Source organism: Caloenas nicobarica, chromosome Z, assembly GCF_036013445.1.
Source record: "Caloenas nicobarica isolate bCalNic1 chromosome Z, bCalNic1.hap1, whole genome shotgun sequence".
Taxonomy (NCBI): domain Eukaryota; kingdom Metazoa; phylum Chordata; class Aves; order Columbiformes; family Columbidae; genus Caloenas; species Caloenas nicobarica.
This window is the reverse complement of record NC_088284.1, coordinates 61,859,102-61,878,241: the sequence shown is the minus strand read 5'-3', so window position 1 is coordinate 61,878,241 and position 19,140 is coordinate 61,859,102. Positions and strand designations below refer to the sequence as shown.

The 19,140-nt window shown below is 38.3% G+C and overlaps 1 protein-coding gene across 2 annotated transcripts in view; it reads left to right on the top strand.

Moving 5' to 3' along the window:
• Positions 1-19,140, top strand: part of PTPRD (protein tyrosine phosphatase receptor type D) — a 372,025-nt gene that overhangs the window by 275,267 nt on the left and 77,618 nt on the right. For both annotated transcript variants that reach the window (XM_065657714.1, XM_065657713.1), the window contains 2 exons: positions 4,089-4,201; positions 12,725-12,822. In XM_065657714.1, the coding sequence (XP_065513786.1) occupies positions 4,089-4,201; positions 12,725-12,822 (211 nt within the window). The remainder of the gene's footprint in view (positions 1-4,088; positions 4,202-12,724; positions 12,823-19,140) is intronic.

Sequence of the window (19,140 nt, the reverse complement as noted above, 5' to 3'; positions counted from 1 at the left end):
TTTGGTTCATAATACAGGAGCCTAATTTTGAATCTTTTGAACATAGCAAACTTTGTCTCTCTGAATTATGGAATCATAGAACTGTAGAATAATAGAACAGTTTGGATTGGAAAGGACCTTCAAAGGTCATCTAGTCCAATGCCCCTGCAATGAGCAGGGACATCTTCAACTAGAGCAGGTTGCTCAGAGCCCCGTCCAGCCTGGCCTTGAATGTCTCCAGGGTTGGGGCATCTACCACCTCTTTGGGCAACCTGTGCCAGTATTTTACCACCCTCACTGTAAAAAAATTTCTTCCTTATATGTATTCTGAATCTCTCCTCTTTTAGTTTAAAACCATTGCCTCTTGTCCTCTTGCTACAGGCCTTGCTAATAAGTCTGTCCCCATGTTTCTTACAGACATCTTTTAAATATTGGAAGGCCTCAAGAAGGTCACCCTGGAGCCTTCTCTTCTCCGGGCTGAACAACCCCAACTCTGTCAGCCTGTCCTCGCAGGAGAGGTGTTCCATCTCTCTGACCATTTTTGTGGCCTCCTCTGGACCCTCTCCAACAGGTCCATGTCTTTCCTGTCCTGAGGGCTCCAGAGCTGGGTGCAGGACTCCAGGTGGGGTCTCACCAGAGCAGAGTAGAGGGGTGGAATCACTTACCTCAACCTGCTGGCCACCTGCTGAATCTTGAGCTATAAGAAGAAACATGCTTCTAAGGGGAAAAAAAAAACCCAGATGTTAAAAAAAGCACGGAAATTAAAATGGGGAAATCTTAAGTGATGATGAAGGGTTCTATAAAGGCTTTTTCATAACAAGTCGCTAATCTAGTCATTGCAGACTCCAGGATATTCAAAGTTTGTAGAACCCCTGTTATGATCAAGAGACAGACAGAAAGATAGACAAACACTGTATTTTCAGTTTGTGTATAGTAGAACCTGTTGATGGGAGATAATAAATTATTTTCCCTGTTTAGCTGGTCTTTATAGATCATAGATCACTACAGATCTAAATAGATCACTGTAGACCTCAAGTGTGTGACATTCCTTTTAAATCTATAAATGTGTGTAATACCCTGTTGGAGAAAGATTTATGCTTCCCTTACTTTACAGGGTACTGTTAAAAATTTCTGACCATTTTATTACTTGGTTTTGTAAAATAGTTTTAAAAGTTTTCTTTTTTTCTTCTTCTTTTTTTTTTTAATTTAGTACAAGTCGTACGTATCTCATGTAATTGACATTGTACTTTGCTTGCCTTTCTCTCCCTCTTCTTCTCCCTTTCCTTCTCTTTCTCCTCTGCACTCCATTTTCATCTTTTCTTCCTCCTCATCTCTCTTCTCTCTAGAATGTGAGGTGTCATTTGTCAATGAAATATTAACATTACTTTGATAGCTCAAATTAAACACCCATTCTCCATTATCTCCCTGGCTAAAATTTGAGGTGGCACTATTTTGCAAATATTGTCTAAAAGGCTTGGGTTTTTTTCAGCAGAAGAAGATTGCCTTTGGACCTAACTTTGTGTCCTCAATTTATTCTTATTCCCAAGCATTAAATATTTTGATGAACTGTCATTTCTTAATTTGGCTTAGTTATGTATCTTTACTGTAAATCAACGTTTCTTACATGTCCTGTTGTGATCTTTATCCTGTTTGCTGCTGGTCAACTAACATGTCACCTTTTCTCCTCTCTTTGCTGCATTAAAATGGAGCAGTAAACCTGACAGGTGAGAAGTGAAAATTAATCACCCTTTGCTTAATCCAGAAAAGAAGAAAAAAAGAGAAACAAAAAAGTTATCGTAATAATGATCTAAGACAAAGCATCTGTCAATCTAAGTTAATCTAGACAGTAGTCTGTCGATATGAAGGAACTGAAGGAGTTGTTGTTTACGACAATGAAAAGTAGTGTAACATATGCAGCCAAATTTCATAGCTTTTCTGTGTCTCTATGACATTCATTTTCAAGAAACAGCACAGCTATACAATGTACATATGGTTTTATCTGTGTTTTTATGAAGTTAAAACAGTGGTTCTTTGCTATAACCAAAGTGCTTGAAGGAATGCATGGTTGTGGTTGAAGGATGAGCCGCTCTAAATCTTCATAATGCTCCATACACATAGCCTCAGTGCTGACTTGCAGTTCTACAAGTGAAAAATATACAGTGATGTCATTTGCCCTTTCTGGATTTTTTTCCACCTGTCTCAAAACCATTGCATAATCTGAAAAAACTGTGGTGTCTTGATTAGTCTGGAAAGATACAAAAAAGCTGGGATGATTCTGAGAATATGAATATATAATAAACCATTCAATTGTCTTATCAGTATTCAAAATATTCAGATTTATGATTAGAAGATATTTTAGTGCTTTTAGTCGATTAATATAAATTTGTGCTGCCCAGTACTGACTTGCAAGTGGAAAAAATGTAAAAGAAAGTTGCCTCTGGACAGTTCCACTGATTAGATTCAGGAGAAGGAAATACAGATAAAAATAGTTCTTGAAATCTGCATCACAGACCTGTACTTAAGAAGAAAGAACACTAAGGCATTATGCTACTGTGTTAGGAGTTTGAAATTGTCAGATTGAAAAGTAAAAAAGGAATTTCAACTGAGTTTCTCCATAATAATTTATTTTTAAAAGAGTAAAAACAGAAGAATCAGGTTTAAATCTTCATTACCTCACTGATGAGACATTAATATATGTGTTAATATATTTACCAGAGGACAGGTGAAATGTTTTTACAGCAAAACACTTATTTTTTCATAAAATCATCACACTAGTAACTTTCAAATAATTTCTTGAACAATGTTGCTGTTTGTCTTTTGCGCATAGTTTTTGAAATCTTGCTGTATGTACCCTTCATAATTGCCACCAGGTGTTCATCATTTGAAGAACAGCAAGAAATCAATTGGAGCATTTTTAAGAGAGGAGCCCAGCAGACTAATAACAGATTTGGCATTGTCACATTGTGAGTCCGTTAGATAAAAAGAAAGAAAAAAACCCTGCAGCAATAGTGATGTGTTAGAGCAAATACTGCACACCTGGAAAAGATTTTGCTATCGTAAACCTTAAAATCATCTCAGTTCTGTTTTTGCAAAGTAACTCTTTGCCTCTGTTTGCATCTTCATTTTATATTACATGAAGGATAACAACCAGTTTGCATTTTCATTCAGGAACTCACAGAGGACTACTGAAGAGGGTTTCCGCTTCAAATTAAAGTAGTAAAATTCCAGACTCATGAATGAAAATGCAGAGTGGTAGATATTCTGTATGTAACATAGAATGTCCATCAGAAAATGATACTCTCAAATGGTCAGAGTCCACTTTACCAGAACAATCAGAGTCAGAACACACATGGAATCTCCTTTCTGGAGAAAGACGAGCATACACAATATCCTTCTTTCCTGCCTTCCTTCCTGCCTCCCTCTCTACCTCCCTCCCTCTCTTCCTTCCCTCCTTCCCAGCTTGTTTTGGACAGAGTGACACGAGTACTATATTTTCAGTGAAAGTCTTAATTTTATCAGAAAGATTCATATAGAATCTGAGCCTTTAATACATAGGTGTGATCAGGTGCATGAAGACTGTGTAGTGCAGCTCTTAGAAAAGTGGGAGGCAACAAAGCAGATCCTTATTACCTAGAAAGTGAAAGGAGTAGGTACTGTTCTCTGTCATATTGAAAGTACCCAAAGAATGCAGATTATAAGCAATGCAGAGCTGTGCATATAAAATATGAAGTATTCAATTATGTGTTCGTTTTTAATTACATGCTCAAAAGTTGGTTACTTTTTAATAAAAGCATAGCTAGCTAACTTTTAAAATAGACATAGTGTGATGTTATAATAGTTAACTAGGTGCCCAGAATTATGATCTAGAGTGTCAGGCTAGGGCAGAGTGCAGTTATTTTTGCTCTGACATTACTATATTTACAATCATTTTGCTACTGCAAATTGTAGCTGCCCTACCCACCATGCATAATTATTTTACCTTTGCACTGGATCAAATACTCTTGCAGAAATAAATATCTCACCTATAGAGTATAATGATTAAACACTCAGGCACCTTTATTTGTCAAGCTAACACCTTGATCTTATATGTATTCACCTTCTCCACACAGGAAGAGGGCTGAATCTGATTCTAGAAAGAGCAGCATACCCAACAGCAAGGAGGTCCCCTCTCACCATCCCACAGACCCAGTGGAGCTGCGACGCCTTAATTTTCAAACTCCAGGTAAGAGACAATAGTACCTCACTGAAAGCTCTATGATCATAAACTGATCAGTGGTGCTGTTAAAGAAGAGTTGATTGTTTAGGAAAATATATTGTGATTGCTTATGAGTTTTTGCACAATGTATTTCTTTGTTTTGGAAGTAAGTCTCTAAGGTCTTTATTTTTAAAAAATGCTGCATGAAACAAAATTTGTGTGAAGAAGACCCCCAAGTCACATATGTTGTATGGATGTGTTTTATGTGCTAAAATTCCAAGTTAAACCTAACAACGCTAGAAAATACTATTGGGAAATGTTCGTCCCTCATTTATTAACAATATTCTTACAGCTACTTCTCTGTAAAAAAGCTTCCCTCTTATCTACTGCATTATCAGGTAATCTGTTAACATCATTGGAAGTTTCACTGTATTGCAAGTGTACAGTACAGAAAAGAAATACTAAATAAATAAATGGTCTGGTCTTTTAAAATCAAGCTGTATGTTAGGGTCAAGGAGGATAGCAACATGTCAGTAGTTCTGAAGACAGGAACAACACACTCCCAAATATTTTATTTACTTTTTCATTTATTAAGCATTTTTGTCTTAAAGCTGTTTGATTGGATAGTCAAGAGACACAAGGAGAGATACTTACCATAGTATTGATTTTTTTACAGTAGACTTGTTTTCTGTTACAATATGACTGCACACAGTCCTGGTATGATACTAACTACTTACCAAATCTTCGTGAGCCTTGCATTTGTCGAATTTATTGTATTAAGTACAAAAAGTAATTAATTCGAACTCATGAAGGCAGTAAATTAAGTACTTCAGATGTTGAGAGATTAGCTGCAATAGCTGACACACATTGCAAATACTACAAAAAGGTTTAACTGAGCTTGCGAATCTCATTTCTGATCTTCTAAACAGTGGTTATATTAAGATAGTGTTGCCCCAACAGGAGTGGATTTGCAGAGCAATGAATGTGGGGTTGAAGACCCAACATCCACAGTGCATGCATATGACAGAGGTAGAAAGAGTCTTCCCCCAGCCTTGCTTTTTCAGCCTGTTCCAGTACGCTGCATGGTCTTTAGCAGCTGGGACAAATTAGGTGTGCTTCAGGAGTGCACTTCTAGTTTAGTTTCATCTGAATATGCAAATCTTGTTGATGTGCTTTGGGTCCTCTCTACAAGCTGAACCTAAATGCAGTAAATGGAAGTGATTGGAAGTTTTGATTCACGATTGTGCTTCTGCGACTGAAGTATTAATGTAGACTCAGCCTTACTGAGCAAAGGTTTTGTATGTTATCCAGCACTTTCCTACAGAGTTTTAAAGGTTGTTACAGAAAGAGAAGTATATATACAAGTCTTTGAAACATGAACAGAAAAATTACAGTTCTTGGAGTTTAGCTTATGCCTAAATTAAATTAAAATGTGGGTAGAAAAAAGTGCTGCCAAGTCTTAACAACTTTATGTATAGAATTAATTTATTGTAATTAATTCGAAATTCAAATGGCAGAATTTGTGGCACTTGTAGACACCGTAATTCCCCCTCATTGAACTGAGAAAGAATTGGAGAGGAATGGAACTGTACCTTTCCTTGCAGTGCTGTGATTTGTCTGGGAAGTTTACAGTTTTCTGTGAAGTTCATTGAGCAGAACATCTGCAACCCATTTCTACTTGAGGTCTTTTTCTTTGCTATAAACCTCTTCACAAAACGAAGGATTAAAATTATTATTAAAAATATAGTACAGAAACCAAATTATGATATTTTTTCTTACCGTTGTACCACCTAAGACCCCCCTAGGCATAGGTCAGGCCATTATGTTAGTCAGCATGCAACTGAATATCAAGGAGAAAATTCTTACCCCCGGAGAAGTGTCTTGCTGTGTAACACTTGCCAATTAACACATTCTAATATGTAATCTTAGCCCCAGTGAAGTCAAGGTACAGTTCTTGTGCCAGTAAATGCAGAACCTCACTTAACTCAAGTTAACTTCAGTTAGGGCTACAATTTCATTAAAATGTGGCTGAATTTAACTCAGATATTTAGGTCCTGCTGGAATGTTTATCCAACTCCACACAGTAATGCAGTGTTAAATAACACACAAGACAAATATTTTCAAGGCAAATGTAGAGAAACTACAGAAAGGCTGTGCATTCAGGATACCAGTTTTCTTTGTGTTGTTGTTCTTTCCCTCTCAGGTGTGTGTTTTTTATTTTCTACCAGGTAGCAGAAGCAGGCAGCTAGAGAAGGGATTGGGACTGATGTGGTTATGTGTTGGGTTTCTTTTACTGTCACGTCTGCAGCCACTGTCATTCAATGGCCCTGTCTACTCTGCAAGATATTACCATTTCTGAACATTGCCTACAAATAAAATAAATTACAGAGTGGTGAATCTACTTTAATAATCAGTGTATGCCAATTCAGTACAACTGCATCAGCATAGCTGATTTGACATCATTGTTATTATAATGATTTATTTATTTAGGTTATGAAAGCATCCATGGTTTTCTTGAAACTTTCCAGGCACACCATTTGCTTCCAGTAGGAGAGGAAAAAAAAGTTTATAGTGAATCCATAATGTGAAGAATTGTTGAAAAAGAAAATTTTAAATTACATTGGAACTTCATTTTTTACTGATCTAGTACTTGCCCAAAGAGTTTCCTATCTTACCTTGTCCATGAAGGATCAAATTCATTTCTGGCTTTGCTCCTCACTGGATGGAGAAACTCCATAGATAAATTTGACATTTTATCATGACATTTGGAATAGCCCACAGTTCTGCATCTGAGAACATGATCCCATGTCCATATGTGTTATCAAAAAATGTATATTTGTTAGATAAGCCCATATGCCACTGAGTAGGTCACAGCTGTGCCAAGCTTTCTTTGAGTAAACACGAAAATACCAAATCTCTCACTAGCATACAGGATTTCGTTTATAAGTCTCTTGTTCTTCAAGAGCTGGAGTAGGTGAGGAAAAGTCAGTCACATTGTTTCCATTCTACAAGTTTCCTAGGAAATACAGGATTAAAATCATTAACCTGGTGTGCAAATTTTAGAAGTCTCTGTGTCACATGGGAGAGTAAAGGTAAGGAAGGCGTAATTAAGCCCTTACAAAAGGTTTCATCAGATGAGGAAGCCCAGTTTTGCATAGAGGAAAATATCTGATGTTAAGTGGTTTGAGTGGGTTATGAGAGACCCAAGGCTCAGGCAAAGACTTCAATCAGCCAGTCAGCCAAAGAACTAAATTGAGTCATGCCTCAAAACTGTCTGGTTTTTTTCCTCATTTAAGTATAAAATGTGTCACACTTACAAGTAATTTCTGTAATTGGATGCCAATTAAACAATTATCTCATTATCTCTTACAAACTAAATAAGATGCTTTGAAATACAGGAAAAATAAATAGAATTATTACAGCTCTGAATTAAAGACTCTGCTGTTTTATTAGATAAATAAGTGCTTACAAAACACTTATTCCCTGAGTTTCTAAGGAAGTTCCACTAACTTATTTCCAAGACAAGGCAGAAAAAAATGATAAAAGAGGTCCAGAGGAAAAAAAGCTTCGAATAACAAAAATGGAAAAAGTGATGTCTGGATTTAGTTACTTGCTTTATAAAACAGCAGAAAATTTCTTCCCTTGGTTTCTCCACACAATTACTGTTCATGAGAATGGTGACAATGCTGAAGGAAGTACTGTGGTTTGTCTCCATGGCAAAACCAGACTGGAATAGCTTTCTCGCGGTGAGCAATCCTACATACGGCTTTTCATGTGAAGTTGACTGACATAAGGGATTTAGGCACCTGGAAGACATATAGGCTTCAAAGTGCAAATGGCACTTCTCTGATATCCCACTTGGTTGCTTTCAAACGTAGAGGCAATAAAAATCTGCTTAGCTGGGAGATGCAGTTGAAAGTTCTATGCCTCAGAAGATGGGTTTTTTTGTTGTTCGGTTAGTTGGTTGGGTTTTTTTTCTGGATTTTAGCCAATAGTTTTGCAACATGTTATTGTATTGAACAATTTTAGATCAGGGTCTGAAAACTAGGTCTCGCCTTTGCTTAGTGTAGACAGCTTTTACACCTCACTCAGAGCTAGGACTTCTGCCATAAGACTATAGAGCCCTTTAGGCTGGTTGGTAGAGCTAAGTCTTTGATACAGAACAAAACTGCTTTCATTCCACAATAATTAATCTAGTTTTGAAGAACACAAATTCTTCTGAAATAGAAGTGACTTCATTTTGCAATATTATATACACATTAGTAACTGATTTAGAATAGCTATTGCAGAATGACATATTTCTCTAGAGCTAACGTTCTAAGTTTAGCTTTGTACACAGGATGTAAGATCACTCTCTGGTTTACCTCTAACTAAAAAGAACTTTTAAAGTAACAGGTCGTTTGTTTTCTCATTTTCGTTTTTTTGGTCAAATATACTAAAGGCATCTTTGCTAAATTTTCATGGATGCCGAATTCCTACTGAATCAGGATCATCTTTCATTTTTTTCCATTTTCCATGTCTGAATTTTAAATATGTATTTCTTTCTACCTTTTTGATAAAGGTAAGTATCAGTAACAGTAACCACCGTTACTGATTCCTTCCTCTTTTTATAATGGGACAACATCTTAATCAAAATAGATTGATGTGTGGGAGGGTATTCTGTGTTATTAAACAAAAATGAGGATAAATCAGTTTTTAAAATCACAGATTATTAACTCAATGTGGACCTGAAATACAATTCATTTCATAAACAAGTTTCTCTGAAAATAACGTGTCACATTTTCAGTTTATCTAGGTTGTGATCTGTATGCTAGCAGCTATCTACTTAGTTTAATTTCTAACTTCTTCGTTGTTTGTTATGGGCACATCAGTTTACAGGTCCAAATTTGTAAATAAATATGTGTTTCTTAAATGTTTTTAAAAGCCCTTATTAAACCCTGACAACAAAAAAAATCCTAATTTAATGTATTAATGGCAAGGCCTAAACACCTACTTATTTCAGTGGAGTAAAAGAGCATGCTTAACAGGTTTAATATCTGTTACTATGCAGATGAATTCTGACCTTACTCTCTCAGTTTTTCTTTGAAATTGTGGCACATGTGGTATCCCATGTTCCTTAGTCGTGTGTTTACCACAGATAAACCAGAAAATAATTCTACACTGTAATTAAACCATACATTCTCATTTGATTCATGTGATGGGGTTACTATTAGGCTGCATAAGATCAATCATATTTGGCAGTTTTCTACCAAATCTGGAAATAAAAGCTTCTTATGGATACAGTTTAAGCTGTGTTTTGCATGTGGTGGTTTTTTGGTTTGTTTTTATTTCATTGGTGGTTTTTTTGTTGTTTTTGTTTGTTTGTTTTCCTGTGTGAGTTTTTGAGTGGTTTTAGCTCTTTATTGTCTTATTTTCATCATGGTGTTTCTTTTGGCTCTCTAGCATGTCACAGGATTGGTTGTAATTTAGCTGTATTTTGTCTTTAATTTCTTGTATTTTCATAGCATATGATGGTTGATATGGAGGTGTGTCAGCCGATAAGTGTATTTTCTTATTCACAGCCACAAAAATAAGTGTGTTTAGCTGTCTTTTGGGTAGCTTTTCAAGTCAAGTTCTACACCTGCTGTTCACATGTAACTCACATTAAGCTCAGTGGGAGCCTCATGCTTTTGCATAAGACATAATGAGATCTTAAAATGTTCATTCATAGCATATTCTGTTATGATGCTTGGTATGATTCATAGATTCATTACATCACAAAAAAAGTCCTTCAGCAGTTCTTTGAAAAAGTAGCTACTTTTATCATCTCAGTAAAACATACATATTTAAAAGGTGAAAATATACAAAATATGTTCAAGTGTAAGTGGCTAAAATGACTTGTGGAGAAAGGGGTTTATGCAGTCAAAATATGCCAGTTTCTGAAGTTGTAAGTAGTTCCTTTTTTTTTCTTACAAAATAAAGTTTTATGTCAAGTTTCATTTACACAAAGTGTTTAATACAAAATCTCCCCTTAGGAATGTCATTGGCATATAGAGGAGCATATAAACAAAAACTGTTTAAAAAAAGAATGGATATTCAGCATGTTCAAAAAAACCCAATCCTTCACAGTAAGCTAATTATTGAGCTTTTTGGTCATGATGCTGGTGACTTGGTCAAGTTCATCAAGTGATGAGGAAGTCTCATTCTCTTTGGTTTTATGTCCCTTATGTTTACAGTAGGGTAACTGGACCTTTAGACATCTTCTTAGTTGAGTTTCCAGATGCTGTTTTGTGCATGTCTGAAGTGCCTGTATGTATGAGATTGATTGATTATGATGGTCTACTGCTGTTACTAATTTGTTTCCCATTTCCAATTGGCTTTTACTTTTTACAGCTTTGAGCAGTAATTCAGTCCCCTACGCCTCCCTGATTGGCTCTGTGTCCTCCCTCTCTAGCCAAACTACCACTCAGTCCTTATATGATAATAACTCTCTCCCACGATTCGCTCGAAAAGGTCTAAACATCTTTGTCTCTATTATTTTCTCTGTTCAAGCGCTGTTTTAGATGTACATCAGTCCACCTCCATTTCTGGATCAATCTAGAGTTCTCTTGTGCCTTTTCACTCATATATTTTCCATAGGGGTGCTTGATCTGGATCAATCAGTATAATTATTAGATGACTGTCACCCACAGTCATTTTGAGAATAACCAAGTTCTATTCAGTGAAATTTATGAGAAAATGGGAGACAACCAGAACTCATTTGAATAAATTAGTACTGATGGACTAATTTGTTAATTGAAATTTGTAAGAAATCTCCCCATTATATCTTTGTATTTTGTTTTGCTTTTGACCGACAGCTTGCTTTAATACCTACTTTAAATAGTGTATCACCATCACAGATGTGCTATGAAGGTAATATATAAATACACATGTATAGGGTCAGAAAAACTGGGGCCAGTGCTGCTGGACATTATTTTGGACTCTAGTATGATGCCTGAAATGTCAAAGAATCAAAAAGAAAACAAGAATTTAAAACAAACAAACAAACAAACAAACATGCTGTAGTGTGACTGTGTTGTAACCACATGGTCATTTTCAGCTACGTTTACAGGAAATGCAAGATAACTGTCTTAGGCATGCTCTTGAAATTCATGGTGACAAAGCAAACTGCATTGTGCAACATGGCTTCCAGCTTGAGCCCCCTTGAGTCATCACTGTTTTCCCTTTGTAATTTCAAGAGATCTTGGGGTTCACTAGCTTAATTTTTCTAGCCAGCTCTGATTTCTTCCTACAAGCAATTGAAAATTCACTTTCATTTTAGGTGTGATAGTATAAAGCATGAAGAGAAGAATGTAAGCATTTTGGACAAGGGTCATGAAGACTAATAGCATGAAACAAACCTTCACAAATTTTTGCCTGGCAAATCTTCAGCTGGCAGATTGTTCTAGTTGACCCCACATCTTTTCTATCTTTCTTTTGCCTTGCTGTCCCTACACTCCCTTCCACACCCATATCTAACTCTGATTCCCAGCTCTTCTTCTTTTTCTTTTTCACTCAGTATCTTCATCAGTGGACAAAGATGTTTACACCTGAAGTAGATTGTAGGTACTTTTGGGGTTTGATAAATGGGGTTTCAGATTAAGCGTGTTTTAAGGTACTAGTGCAGTCAGTATATGTGTCCAGCCAAACTGTACAACCCCTGCCTCTACAATCTGCTACTAGTGAAAACATTTTTGAAGTTCTAATTGTCTGATGTCCAATGTTGTCTTCAGTGACTGTTGTCTAAAAGCAATGGTGCATGTTGTTCTAGTCATTCATGGTTGCATGTGAATGTCAATCACCTCAAAATGTCATAAAATATGTAAGTATTTCTAATTTATTCAGAATATGTAATCAGTCTTTTAGACCTTGATGCATTATTATTAATCTTCAAACTATCCATTTCATTTTTTATTGTTTATTTTATAATTTAGTTTTATGTTGGTTTGAGGTTTCTTTGTTTTTTTACCATTTTCTTTGCAGGTTCAGGTGTCTCCGGTTACCTCGGTAACCATCATTCTTCAAATTCGTTTTTCTTGATTATGCATAAGTCACTTTGGTTTCTGTCAAAACACTATTCTTTCCCCTTTAGGGCTCTTTCTGTGTCTCTTTCTCAGTTCACCTTTCCTCATCTAATTCAATGGAGTTTCCATTTCATGCAGTGCAGGAGAAGGAGTTTGAAATGACATTAAGAGTCATTACTCAAAGCAGAGGTCGACACCAGGTCTAACTGTCTCATTTTTCCATGCCTAGCTAACCTCATTGACTCACATCACAGTAATTCTTTCCTCTACACTAGGAATGTTAGCTTTGGGAATATGCTTGGTGACTTCTTTTAATTTGGCTTCAGAGCTCATCTATCCAGAGCATGTCCTGCTTTGAGTAACCAAACTATTTGCCTGCTTCTCTCACATATGACATCTTTATTACTTACACATTTCTAGCCATTCTAACTACTGCATCTTCTAAATTTTAGTGTAATGCCATCACTGTAGTTTACTTTAAATTCTGTTCTTGTTTCTTGTTCAACAGGTATGGCCAGTCATCCTCCAATACCTATCTTGGAACTTGCGGATCACATTGAGAGACTGAAAGCAAATGACAATTTGAAGTTCTCACAGGAGTATGAGGTAATTTTCCCCACTTTCCTGTTACCCAAATTGTTTAAAATGTCATGCTTTCTGTTCTTTTAGACTTTTATGTCATATGTACCCACCTTGATGGTGCCAGTTTTATATGATATTAAAACCTCTATAAAAAACGTTCTCTGTGTAAAATGACCATGTTGGTGAGGTGGCTCCTTTGTAACATTCTGTTCTCTTTTTATAAGGACATGTGTCAGACAGAATCCATGGGCACATGCTTGAAGTACTGTGTAAATTATGCCGCACTTACTGTTTTTAGTAGACGCAAACATCCATCTACTCTGTAGTTAAGATATCCTTAGATTATTTTTAAAATCTCATGTGTAATGTTGACAGGACACATACAATACAAGCTCCAAAGAAGTTTTAATCCACTATGTTAATTTTGTATGGATTAAAAGAATCTGCAGTTGCCTGGTGTCTTTCCTAATTTAACAGTTTCAAGACATTGTATTTTCCTCCTGTCAATGTTAACAGATTGGTAATCTGTGAATGATGGTCTAAGAGCATGAAAAAATTTAACTGGAAGAGAGTAATCATTTACAAGCCACCTTGTCAGTAATCCATGGAGTATACCTCCCAAGACGGGCATCGGTACTGTGGAGAGTAACAACCTCTCATGTCAGTAATTTGTGGCTAAAGGCACTTCAATAGCCATCCATTAAATACAGCAAATTATAGCTGTTTCTACAGTGCCGATATGGTCGATGTCAAAAATCTGTGGATAAAGTATATGCTGAACCATCAGAAAAAGAATGCTTCTTTAGACCAGCTATGGGCAGTCATGTCAGTGATCCAAGAATTAACAGCTCCCAGAGGGATCACTGACACAGTATTTTCTTTATAGTCTGTTGTGTCACTAATCCTTGCTTAAAACTCCCCAAGACTTTGTTAGCATGGTAGAGTAAATCCCGTGTTACTCTCATTTTTTCAGAGACTGCACATTCATTGCATTTGAAGGTTCATACACACACTGACAGTACAATAAAAAACATTGAAGAACACTTTCACAGGTTGATTCCATAGTAACGTGACTGCATAGTACAGAGATGCTGTAAATGGCAAATGTATTTTAAAATTCTTGACAGAAAATGTTAAAAATTAGTACTAACTACCATGATAGAGAACTACAATTGCTTGTTATTTAATTGAAACATGCTGTTCAGAAAGACTTTAAGACTGCTCTAAAAAATTATCTCATCAGATGTCAAAAGGAAAATATAGTCTCAACTATTGACGGAAGTAAATTTGTTTGAAGAGCATCTCAGGATTGCTGTTTACTGTTGCAATCACAAAAAATGTGAGAGTGTCTTCTCACATCTCTGTGCGTAAATCCTGCGTTCTTAAGTATGAAAACTGTAGCATATAAAGAAGCAGGGAAATTTATGTAACAGGATGTTCACCATAGAAAAAGACAACATTTGGTACGAATTCGACGATGATTTCCAGTTTTGCTATTGGCAAATTCCGTGGAATATCTGTGTGAGAAATTCCATTTAATAAATAAAAAATGTAATTACAAGACATATAATGTAGTTTAACTTTCATAAAAACAAACAATACACTTTTTCTATGTCTTGAACACATGGGGGAGATGACATGGTTCTTCTTATGCTGTAATATAACCTACTTAAAAGTTTGATGTTTTATATTTCCTTCATTATTTAAGTCATTAGAATCATCTTGAGAACATAATCTTAACCTTAGCATTAGCCAGCATTGTGTAGATTCATTAAATCATTAAATTCTTCGTATCTGTCCCTGCAGAACTTTTTATGAATCTGTGTAAAAAGTTTTCACTGTTTTTTTTTTTCAATAAAACATACCATATAGGGCAGAGTGATTAGATATCACAGAATCACAGAATCACAGGATGTTAGGGATTGGAAGGGACCTCGAAAGATCATCTAGTCCAATCCGCCTGCCAGGGCAGGAACACCTAGGTGAGGTTACACAGGAAGGCGTCCAGGCAGGTTTTGAATGTCTCCAGAGAAGGAGAATCCACAACCTCCCTGGGCAGCCTGTTCCAGTGTTCTGTCACCCTCACTGAGAAGAAGTTTCTTCTCAAATTTAAGTGGAACCTCTTGTGTTCCAGCTTGAACCCATTACCCCTTGTCTTACTGTTGGCTGTCACCGAGAAGAGCCTGGCTCCATCCTCGTGACACCCACCCTTTATATATTTATAAACATTGATGAGGTCACGCCTCAGTCTCCTCTTCTCCAAGCTAAAGAGACCCAGCTCCCTCAGCCTTTCCTCATAAGGGAGATGCTCCACTCCCTTAATCATCTTTGTGGCCCTGCACTGGACTCTCTCCAGCAGTTCCCTGTCCTTCTTGAACTGAGGGGCCCAGAACTGGACACAATATTCCAGATGAGGTCTCACTAGGGCAGAGTAGAGGGGAAGGAGAACCTCTCTGGACCTACTAACCACCCCCGTTCTAATACACCCCAGGATGCCATTGGTCTTCTTGGCCACAAGGGCACAGTGCTGGCTCATGGTCATCCTGCTGTCCACCAGGACCCCCAGGTCCCTTTCCCCTACACTGCTCTCTAATAGGTCATTCCCCAACCTATACTGGAACCTGGGGTTGTTCCTGCCCAGATGTAAGACTCTACATTTTCCCTTGTTATATTTCATTAAATTTTTCCCCGCCCAACTCTCCAGCCTGCCCAGGTCTTGCTGGATGGCAGCACAGCCCTCTGGCGTGTCAGCCACTCCTCCCAGTTTGGTGTCACCAGCAAACTTGCTGACAGTGCACTCAGTTCCCTCATCCAAGTCATTGATGAATATATTGAATAGTATTGGTCCCAGAACTGACCCTTGAGGCACTCCACTAGATAAAGGCCTCCAACCAGACTCCGCCCCATTGACCGCGACTCTCTGGCTTCTCTCCTTCAGCCAGTTTGCAGTCCACCTCACTACCCGATCATCCAGACCACACTTCCTCAGTTTTGCTGTGAGGATGCTGTGGGAGACGGTGTCAAATGCTTTGCTGAAGTCAAGGTAGACCACATCCACTGCTCTGCCATCGTCAATCCACCTTGTTACATCTTCATAAAAGGCTATGAGGTTGGTCAAACACGACTTCCCTATTGGTGAAGCCATGTTGACTGTCCCTGATGACCCTTTTATCCTTGATAGGTCTTGAGATGGCACCAAGGATAAGGTGTTCATCACTTTCCCAGGGGTGGAGGTGAGGCTGACCTGTCTATAGTTGCCCGGGTCCTCCTTCTTGCCCTTTTTGAAGACTGGAGTGACATTTGCTTTCCTCCAGTCCTCAGGCACCTCTCCCGTTTCCCAACACTTGGCAAAGATGATGGAGAGCGGTCCAGCAATGACTTCAGCCAGCTCCCCCAGCACCCGCGGGTGAATCCCATCTGGACCCATGGATTTATGGATGTCCAGATTGCTTAACTGGTCCCTAACCCAGTCCTCATCAACTGAGGCAAACTCCTCCATTGCCCTGCCTTCCTCTGGGGCCTCAGGGGTACGGGGCTCCTCAGGACAGCCTCCGGCAGAGTAGACAGAGACAAAGAAGGCATTCAGTAACTCTGCCTTCTCTGTATCTTCTATCACCAGGGCACCCACCTCATTCATCAGTGGGCCTACATTGCCTCTGGTGTTAGTTTTATCTGCCATGTATTTGAAGAAGCTCTTCCTGTTGTCCTTGACCCCTCTCGCCAGGTTTAACTCTAAGGAGGCCTTAGCTTTCCTAGTTGCCTCCCTACATCCTCTGACAACAGCTTTATATTCTTCCCAAGTGGCCAGCCCCTCCTTCCATGATTTGTAAACCCTCCTCTTCCACTTGAGTTTGCCCAGCAGTTCCCTGTTTAACCACGCAGGTCTCCTGGCTCCCTTCCTTGACTTCCTACATGTCAGGATGCTCTGATCTTGAGCTTGGTAGAAGCAGTCCCTGAATGTTAACCAACTGTCTTGGGGCCCTTTACCTTCAAGCAGCCTTGCCCACGGCATTTCCTCCAGCAATTGTTTGAAAAAGCCAAAGTTGGCCCTGCTGAAGTCCAGGGTTGCAATTCTGCTCGGTATTCTGCTCCCACCACATGAGATTCTGAACTCCACCATCTCATAGTCACTGCAACCAAGGCAGCCCCCCACCTTTACTGCTTCAACCAGACCCTCCTTGTTAGCGAGGACGAGATCCAGCAGCGCACCTCTCCTAGTCGGCTCCTCCACCATTTGCATCAGAAAGTTATCGTCAATGCACTGGAGGAACCTCCTAGACTGAGGCTGGCTGGCTGAGTAGTCCTTCCAGCCAACATCAGGGAAGTTAAAATCCCCCATAACAACCAGAGCCTGTGACTGTGAGGCCACGCTCAGCTGCCCGTATTCAAGACTAAAATGTGGGCAACTGTAGTTCAACATCAAGCTTCATTCATATAGCTTTGTCCAAGGGGTTTCAACATTTATCTTTGAAATTTCAGCTTTAGAGATCCCCCTTCATTTTCCTCTACTCCAAGGTTCATCCATTTTGAAACAAAATTAGTGAAAAGAACTGCTGTTTGATTTCATGGTCTAGTCTAGGCAGTGGACAAAGGTTGCAGTGTGATAATCACTGTAAGTCATCTCCCTGTCTTGGCAGTCCATTCCTGTTGTCTCTCATGTGCCACTCCTGGCACTAGCGCATGTGCAGCTGTTCAAGGATTATCTCAGGAAACAGATTCAGCTGAAAATTAATTGTTTTATTTTTCTTTGCTGTTTTCAGTTGGATCAATTCCCTGAACTAGCTCACCACGTGGCTGCATGAGCTCTAGTGCCAGCAGAAGGGAGCTGGTGGGAACATTTGTGGTCGGGGATTGGGACCTTCTCTTTCAGCAGCAGTCCTTACTAATGTCCCTTAAAAGCAACGATCCGATTCCAAGTCAGAAATTGGTACAGTACAGATGGTAACAGTTCGGTTATTATCACTTCAGATTATGTCTGAACTGGTGACACAGAAGGAAAAAGGGATATTTTTCATCTTCGAGAGTTAAAGGTGTAACATGCAGTAGGAAACCACTGACCTTTCTTGATGGTAATAAAGTCCTCCAGTTAATTCCCATTTGGAGAAACAAACATTTTTCATCAATTACCACTGATGATTTTTTTTTCATAATTCCCATTTCTCCTTGGCATTCCATTATTTAGTTTTACTTTTTATGGAATTTCTTACATTGCATGGATGAAATTCTTAAAAAAAAAGACTGATAGTGTACAACAACTGTTATGGCAACTTTGCCATACCATAAAATAAAATAAAATATATATGTACAATTTCCTGATGAACACTGACTTCTCCTCCAGCTTGTACAATTTCTTTCAGAAGGTTAGCTCCATTTCAAAAAGATGTTTTAATTATTTTTTAGCACATCCTACTTTAATTGCCACTTCAAAAGAATTACTTGTTTCACAACTCAAACACATCTTTTCCTGTTTTATGCACCCTTTTCAGCTCTTCAGAAGTATTTGAATACTTGCTCCTGTTCCATCCTTGCTCCTGTTCCATCCACTGCCTTTTGATCAAAGTTGTGTAAAAGTTTGATTTTCTCCTTTTTAAGGAGTGTCACTTCCTTGCCTGTTCCCACTTTCTCTTCAGACAGACAGAAGCCTTCCCACCTCTTCACTACTTCCAAAAGAGAGAAAAAAGTGGTCTCACAGAGGGCGCACAGCTATGTGCTGTCTCCACTGCTGTTTTATACCCTCTGGCATCATTTTCTAACAAACCTCCTAAACTTCCTTGCACCCTCCTAGGGAAGGTGAAGGAAAACTTCTTTGTAGACCTAGACCATGAGAGAAGACAGGATTGCTGTCTTCAAATAATTCCAAGGTCAACCTACTGTTCTCCATTCATCTGGCACAAAGCTTCCAAAATGGGGTTTTTTTTGGTGTTTGTTTTGGGTTTTTTGTTGGTCTTGTTTTTGTTTTTCTAAGAATATGTTCTTTTTCATACTGTGGGAAATCTAGTTGAGAAAGAATTTAAAATTGCCATTAAAGAAATAATAAGCCCAAGCTGCATCCCTCTGTACTGCCATTCTAAAAGGAATGCCCAGGGTAATGTGGAAAGTTGGGGAGCTAGTTATTGCAATACAGTAAGGAGCAATACGCATAGTATAAACTATATATTCTCACAGAAAAAAATTTTTAAAAAGCACAACTGCTTCATGACTATGATGTGGTAAAAGGAGTGTATTCTCCATTGTAGACCATTTTCCAGCTATGTAATGTTTTCTAAGCTTCAGGGTCGTCTGTTGGAGGAGTTCCTGCTTCTATGAGTCTCGTCATACCCCAATTCTTACAGGGGATGATCG